Here is an 8,345-nt window from a genome sequence, read left to right on the forward strand (position 1 = left end):
TTAAATAATTGTTTTAATAAAATACAATTATTGTTGAGTTATTATTTTTTTTTTAACAAATATAACCTTGCTTGGTGGGATCGACTGTGGCCTATGTTATTAGTGTAGGTATTTAAATTGTTGCAGTCTCCACTTCCATTGGCCTGACCGAGAGCAGTGTCCGTCCGTTTATCAGCGTTATCACATATTATCTCCACGTTCGTGACTACTCGGTGTGATAACAACAATAGTTTGCGTCTCGCGAATTGCGATCAATATAATATTATTATTACATAGTACATAAGTACATACCTAAATAGTATTGCTGATCTCAACCGAAGTTGTACGACGCTCGTCGTCTCTCTTTGCGGGTTCTTCTCTCGTTAAAAGTGATTGATTTTTTTTTTTTTTTTGGTCCTTCGTCTGAAAAATATAATAACAAATACGCGTAAGTACTGGTCTTCTAATGTGTATTTGATGCAAAAAAATTTATGTCGAACGATTTTGAAAATTTAATTTTTAAACTCTGTTAATCTTTTTTTTTTTTAATTTTTTCTAAAAGGTAATGTCGTTAGAAAAAGATGATGGAGCTGTGGAAAAACTCATGGAGGAGGGAAAAAAGAAAGTGGATAGCGATGGCGACAAGTACGATGAGTTAAATAAATTGGAATTATCCGATCATACAGAAACTGCATACGCAGGCATGGGTAAAGAAGAACTCATGAAGTATGCTAACAGTCCGTTCTGGGTGCGCCTCCGGTGGTTGTTGTTTGTTACGTTTTGGCTTTCATGGTTTGCCATGATGTTTGGTGCACTGTTCATCATATTTTTGACTCCTAAATGTTTCCCGTCTTCTAAACACGAATGGTATCAGAAAAGCCCGGTCTACATTATTAACGCAGCTTCTCTTGCCAACCAAAGTAGTAAGTTGTCGCTTTTCAATCATTTATGTAACTTAAAATTAATAAGAAAATACAGTAAATCAGTTTAAAAAAATTATTTTTTGTTCAATTAAGATTAATGTAAAAATAATTACAGAACTTGTACTTTAATCAAATTGATAGACGACTGTATAAATTTACTCATTTTATCTCTAAAGTACTGTTTATTTATATAGATAAACATGGAAAATAAATTATAGATATTAATGTTTAGCATGTTTAGTTCACTGATTTATACGAGATAACTCAGTATTTTATTTTTTATTTATTTATGAAATAAAAACATATTTTCTATAAACAATTTTTTATGCCATAAAATTAAGTAGGTAATTAACTAAGAAATAGGCATTTATTATTTTCTGATTCAATTATTATTAGATTGATGACATTCAAATGATTTTAGATATCAGGATACTTGTATTTTCATTAGTAAATAAAATAACTCAAACAATCAATAAAAAATCTTAACATTATCATGTAAACAATAAATGACCAAGTGCATTTGATTCAAGTAATCAAGATCTTTAAGTAGTTAATTATAGGATTAATATTCCTGTTGGCAATTTTAATGATATAGATTTTATAAACAATTAAAATGTTATTTTATATTTTTTTTATTACAAAACAATATTACAGAGTAATATACCTTTTATAAAATGTATACTCATTATAGTTATTATCATCATAGTTAGAATCTTTTTATCATAGGTACAATTATTCAATGATGGTCTTAAATCAAAAATAACTTAGAAAGGGCAAAAAATTATGCTTATTCTTTAATGCTATTTAAAGTTTTAGTAGCACACATTTATTGTTGTTCTGCATTTGTATTTATAATAAAAAATTAAAAGTATTTATCATTAATAATTTTAATTTTACTTGATCTTAATGTATGCATAAACAATGTACTATGTTTTAATATATTGTGCGTTTTATTTTTAAATCTTAACTATTAATTATTACAAATATTGTTATTTATGCTAAATATATTATATATACTTATTGATAATAATGATAATTAGTAATTATAATTTTAATTATTTTCAAGATTTAAATGAAAAAATTGAATACATGCAACAGTTGGGTGTACAAAATGTAGTATTGACATCGGTGTTTCAAGCTGATGGAGATAAAGTTATAGATTTCATGCAAGTAAAAAGTTCTTTAGGAAATAATGTTACAATGAAAGATCTTATTAAAAATTTAAAAGCTAAAGGTAAATTATTAATAATCATATTTATCTACTAAAATATAAAAATAAATGTTTGGTTACTCTAACATTCTTTTAGGTATGAAAGTAATGTTGAAATTAGTTCCTAATCATTCTTCAAGTGGGAATATGATGTTTATGCGATCAATCATGAAAGAAAAGTTTTTTGATAAATATTACATTTGGAACCCTGGTTTTAGCGACGGTGAAAAACATTATCCTATTAACAATTGGGTAATTTTTAGTTTTTTTAGCTTAATACTATTGAATATTTTATTAATTCTTCTTGTGAACCATAATAGTTGAGTGTAACTGGAGAATCTGCTTGGAGTTGGAATGATAATCGAAAAGAGTTTTATCTTCACACATTTTCTGCAGATGAGCCAGACTTCAATTTCCGTAATGAAGATGTTGTAAATTATTTTGAGGTATTTAGTTTATTTTTGTATTTTTATAAACATTTATTAATTTTGTATGATTAATTTTTCTAGGAAGTGTTTAAGTATTGGTTGGATATGGGAGTTGATGGATTGTACTTGGATAAAGTCCAATATTTGTTTGTAGATAAAGACTTTAAAAACGATACTATTATTGCACCAAATATGACCCAAAAGTATGATTCTTTAAGTCATAAAGTTACATCTAACCTTCCAGAAACTAATGAGTTGCTTTCACATTGGGGCAATTTTGTAAGAAATTATTCTGGGTGAGTTGAATTATATTAATTATTAAAACATAACTTTATTTATTTTATTTAAGCAAAAAAAATCAAAAGTTTGTATAAAAATTAAAATTCAGCATATATTAATAAACAAACAAACATATGCAATATTAAACATTTTAACTTAATAAATGTTCTGTTAAAATATCCATTCACATATTTAATAATGATTTATATTTTATGGTTGTTAAATAGTATCTTAGCTTTTTAATTATATTGTTCAAAAGCCAATTAAATCAAAATTTACAAATAAGTTATTAATTATTATATTTTAATGATTTAATTTGAAAACATTCTTAATAATTGTTTTTATTTTTATTTTGTCAATTAATTAATATGTTTTAAAATGATAATTATAAATTTTAATATTCTTAATATTAATATTATATTGATAAATTAATTCTGAAACAATTTTTAGAGTATTGATTGTAAGCGACCTTGATTCTAAGGATGTTAAGGGAATAAATATGGTTCATAGTTCTGTAATGTTGACATCTAATTTCACTGGAGAACAATTACTTCATGCTATTTTATCTAAAACAACTATGTCATCTTCTTCATGGTCTTCTTGGGAAGTAAGTTAAAAATAATGAATTCTCTGAATTAAATAATAATGTATTTTCTTATTGACGTAGTGGGTATGTACTGATAAACCAAATTGCTGGAAAAATGAAACAATTGATGCATTTAGTATTCTTGGTTCACTGTTACCTGGTGTGCCATTTGTTAATGCTGACTCTAAACTCTTTGAATATAATAAAATACCAAATATTACATATATGCAAAGTACATTAAAAGAATTACGATCAATGCCTACAATTGAATTTGGTTCCTTTAATGCCAAACTATTAAATAATTATACAGTATTCGCGTTTGATAGGTAAATAAATTTATAGATCATAATATTATTTTTATTTTTAAACTAGTTTTTTTAATTATATTGTTTATTTTAGGGTAATGAGTGGTTCAGAAAGCCTATTATTTGCTTGGAATTTAAGTGAAAACAGCACTGTTTTAAATTTAAATGCATTTGATGGAATTCCTGCAGAAGTAAATTTGTCACTTTGTACTGAGACTGCTTGCTCCATACTTCCTCCTCCTAAGTAAGTTTTGGTTATTGTTATTATTTTTTCATAAATTAAAATAATTATACATAGTGAAAATAGTTGAAATTAAATAATTATTTAATTCAGATAAGACTAAAATAATTTAGATTTTCAGATTGTTTCTAAAAATTGGATAATTATTAGTTATATTTTAAAGAATTTTCTTGAATCTAAAATTGTTATAGATATTATGACTTTTTGTATTATTATTTTATTCAACAGCTAGTTAACCCCAGTACTTGGTATACATTCATATTTATAGTTAAAGTTTATACTGTAAATACAAGTGTTCTAAATCTTATAACATACTTACAAGTTAAAAAATCAGATAGATTTCTTATATTATACTATATATTTTAAGTTAGAAAAGCAATAAATTATATTTTGGTTTAGGTAATTGATCTTTCATGAAAGAGATTTTTTTTGTATATCAAAATAATCTTGAATTAGCGAGTATGGTTCAATTATGCTTTAGATGATAATGAATCTATTATTCTTAATTAGTATGAAAAATTAAATTATTGTATTTATGCATTGTGATAAATCTAGGTTCATTCAGAAAGGTCTGCTTTAATATATGTAAGATATTTGTTTATGCGGTACTAATGTTCTATACTATAAATTGTATATTTTATTATTATATTTATTAATCTTCTGCAATGAACTTTGTATTTATATACTAATATTATCTAAAAATTTATATTCATTGCTATATTGAAATACTTATAACTATTTATTTGATAAGAGTTTTTACTAATAATTAGAGTAATTTATTTTAAATAATCGCTGAGTTAATAACAGACATTTGTTCTGTGAATATTAATTCCTGATATGTCAATAATAAATCGATTAATGATTATATATTTCATTATAAAGAGATTTTATGTTTGATTAATTAGTTGGAAATATCTATGTTCAAATACACATATAGTAAAAATGTATATACTTGAAACATATTTGTAACTAAGAAAGCATTTTGTCAGGCAATTAAAAAAAAAGTACAATTGTATTGAAATTTGAGCTTTGTTTATCAATTGCCTAACTAAAATAGCCCACCGTATTAAATTATATATTGTTGGATTATTGAAACAAAGAAACTCCTTTTTTTCATTCAATGTTATTTATTTTTTGTTCTAGATCAAAAATCAACAGCAATCAATTGAGGCTTGCTGGTGAATCTGCTGTGGTTTTGACTTTCTAAATGGTTGAATATGCCTAGAATTTTAATAACATTTATTGAAACCATTGAACAAAATCATTAATCTTTTGCTTAAGTATTAATAATAATAACATTTTATCTCACTAGTTATTACTTATCCCTCCCTACTCATAAAATTATAAATTATCTTGTAGTACGTATTGGAAAATCTTACTACTGGATACCTATGTAACAATATTATCATTACTGATATTAAAACGATTTGAACATAATACTTTGTTGTTTATATTTTCTTTTACCGCTGTATTTAATAACCGTATAATATATCATCACAATTCAATATAATAGCTTGATTTTACATTTTTAAGGTAAAAATCAAAGTTAATGGATTGAACTAAATTAATCAAAATTTGTGTCTTCTGTTAGTCTAACAATGTTTTTCAAAATGATAATTATTTATTAATATTTACTATTAATAGATTTTATTACTATTACTTATAAGCTATTTTTAATTTAATTAGCTAACTATTCGTAGTACCAAAATACAAAATTTCTAGTGTAATCTAGTATTAGTTTTATGATTTTTAAATAGAATTTTAAAACAGATCATTTTCTTTTACCATAGATACTACCATAGTAAAATTAATAATACGGCATAATTTATGATAAACATAGATTTGCTTGCAAATTTTTGTATACTGTTACTTTAAATTACAATTTATAACAACAAAATTATAGCAGGCTAGAACTAAGAAAACTTTGCGTTACATTATCTTTAAAATGGATCTAAAAAATGTTTTAAACGTATTTAATGGTTTTAATCAATTATAATGATAAATGTATTGGTTTTACCATGCCATTGTGTTAAATATTCGTGTATACACTTGTAAAAAAAATGAATTGATCAATTAACTGTGTTGATGGTTTATGGTAGTAAATTGGAATTAATTGGTACTTAGGGCTTCAAAAGTAAAAATTACAAAAATCCAAAATGTATTTGTTTATAGGAATGTTTAAAAAATCTAATACAATGTTAGTAAGTTACAATTTATCAAAATTACACTAATTTGCAAACTATTTTAATTGAATATTTCAATTTTAATAATTACAAATGGAAAAACTGAATGCAAGGTTTCTCTTATAAGTGGTTTTTATAGCAATCTAAAAGTTTGAAACGTAAAAGTGCACCTTTTTTTTAAGACTTCAATTTCAAATGTTTGATAAAAATAGAAGTTTAGATGAAAAATAAGATAGTTATTTTGTTCTAATAAATAAAAAAATTATTTGTTGTGACTTGACATGTTTCACTATTACATATTGATATATTGACAGTACAAGTAAAGTATATCCACTGTTAACAGAGTATTCATTGTATGAGGTCTATATAGAAAATGTCAACTACAAATTTATAATTTTACAAGTAAGTGAAGTTGGCATTTTTTAATTTTTATTTTGAATTTAAAAATAATAGGTTATATTTACCAACCGTTTTGTAAGCATTGTCTATTTAAAAAATGAAAGTTGTGTTTTGTTAGGTTCATACTTGAGTTTTTAAAAATATGTTATATAATAAATTGATAATTTGTATTAAAAATTGTTAAAAAAATATTTTGTGTGAATTATTTGAATAAAAATGATTTATGACTATATACTAAGTTTGTGATCAATAAAGTAATGAATTAAAATTGATGATTTGACCTAGGTACCAGAATCTATAAAAAAAATAGTTGTTAATATTTAAAAAAAAATACAATTAATTTTTTTATTGTTTCAATTACGTTGTAGGTACCTACTTGCAATGCTTGCATATTTTTAAATTATTCGTTAAAAATAAAGAAACGTCTTTGGTTTTTTTTAAATTCCATATTATTAGTCATTTTATTTATTAAAAATCGTCGAGCATAAAAATATAAGATACTTCGTGTGTATCTATAGTCAGTGCCGGATTAACCTAAAGCAAATTAAGCACTGTTTAAGGTCCATGAAAAAATTCGGACCGTTATTTTTTTTTTTTGAAAAATTTGAAATCCGCAGATTTGCACACTAAGTCGATGGTCAGACTAGAACCGGTATCAGCTCAATATTTTACCAAATTATTAGACCGTTTATTGGGGACAAAATTCGGCCGACATAAATGGTCAGACTACTCAGACTACACCACCTTCATTGAATTCGCCAAAATTATACAGTTTATACACACATTTATTTCTATATATTATAAAGAATTAACGCTCATACTTAAGTGAGAAATAATTTCAATTTATTATCAAAAAATCCAATGGACATGGAAATCGAAGAAATAAAAGAAGGAACGAACAATTTGTTAAAAAGGTATCCAAAAGATTTCTCCGACAATTTTACAAATGAGTTTAAAATGTTTTTAAATTTTTCATCAGTCTTTATTATTAATTACTACGAACGAAAATAAGAATAAAAATACTTTGCTTAATATGTATAAGATGATAGTTGATTTAAATATGACCGAGAGTTTTCCAAATGTTGAAAGATTATTACGTTTATATCTTTCTCTTACGTGTAGCAACTACACTGGTAAAAGATCTTTTTCCCGATTAAAATTGTTAAAAACCGTATTACGATCTTCACCATTACAAAATAGTCTGCAGAAACTCGGAATTTTGAGCATCGAGAGTGAATTTGTAAAATCTCTAGACTTGTATGATGTCATTTGAACTTTTTCAAATAAAAAATCCAGAAAAAAATAATTATGCAATAAATATACATATGTTTTAGTATTCAACTATAATTTAAAAATGTGTTCGACACGGTTATTATTTATATTCATAAATAAAATTTAAAAAAATGAATTTTGTTTTAATTCATGGTTAGCACCTTTTTTTCTCTCCATATGACCAATTAGGCCAGTCTAATTATTTGCTTAAGGCCCGTGAAACACTTAATATCCGGCCACTGTCTATAGTGCACATATATTACAAATATATTATTAACCAAGGGTAAGCGACAATTGTAACTATTAAAACAAAACAAAAAAAAATTAAAAATTAAAAATAGTATAATACTCGTACCTATAGATCTGTCAAAGCTATATGTTATTGGAAAGTACGAGGTATTCTGGTATTCACTAATAGCGAGTGACGGCCATCCTATGGCAGAGGTGTGGCGCCTGCTACACCTTTAATCGGAGGCGGGTGGGCGGGTTGTCTATTTGATTTTTCGTGCGCGAACAATACAGAATAATACTTTGGAATAT

At 24.9% G+C, this 8,345-nt stretch overlaps 1 protein-coding gene across 2 annotated transcripts; it reads left to right on the forward strand.

Annotated features, from left to right (window-relative positions):
* Positions 1 to 209: 209 nt before the first annotated feature.
* On the forward strand, positions 210 to 5,390 carry LOC113556840 (neutral and basic amino acid transport protein rBAT). Of its 2 annotated transcripts, XM_026962015.1 has the most exons (10): positions 210 to 427; positions 542 to 902; positions 1,969 to 2,136; positions 2,210 to 2,364; positions 2,433 to 2,558; positions 2,622 to 2,836; positions 3,270 to 3,426; positions 3,487 to 3,731; positions 3,805 to 3,954; positions 5,095 to 5,158. In XM_026962015.1, exons 2-10 carry the CDS (start codon positions 545 to 547, stop codon positions 5,156 to 5,158), a joined length of 1,638 nt encoding a protein of 545 aa, XP_026817816.1. In that variant the 5' UTR covers positions 210 to 427; positions 542 to 544. The 2 variants fall into 2 exon arrangements, with proteins under 2 accessions (XP_026817816.1, XP_026817815.1); XM_026962014.1 differs by lacking the exon at positions 210 to 427 and having other exon boundaries at positions 545 to 902; positions 5,095 to 5,390.
* The last annotated feature ends 2,955 nt before the right edge of the window (positions 5,391 to 8,345 follow it).

This window comes from Rhopalosiphum maidis, chromosome 4 (genome assembly GCF_003676215.2).
Source record: "Rhopalosiphum maidis isolate BTI-1 chromosome 4, ASM367621v3, whole genome shotgun sequence".
NCBI lineage: Eukaryota > Metazoa > Arthropoda > Insecta > Hemiptera > Aphididae > Rhopalosiphum > Rhopalosiphum maidis.

Excerpts from the sequence above, each read along its gene's own strand:
- LOC113556840 (XM_026962015.1), top strand. The coding sequence starts at position 545 with ATGTCGTTAGAAAAAGATGATGGAGCTGTGGAAAAACTCATGGAGGAG. Across the intron at positions 903-1,968 it reads TTCTCTTGCCAACCAAAGTA|ATTTAAATGAAAAAATTGAA; the intron begins GTAAGTTGTCGC and ends ATTATTTTCAAG. Across the intron at positions 3,427-3,486 it reads CTTCATGGTCTTCTTGGGAA|TGGGTATGTACTGATAAACC; the intron begins GTAAGTTAAAAA and ends TTATTGACGTAG.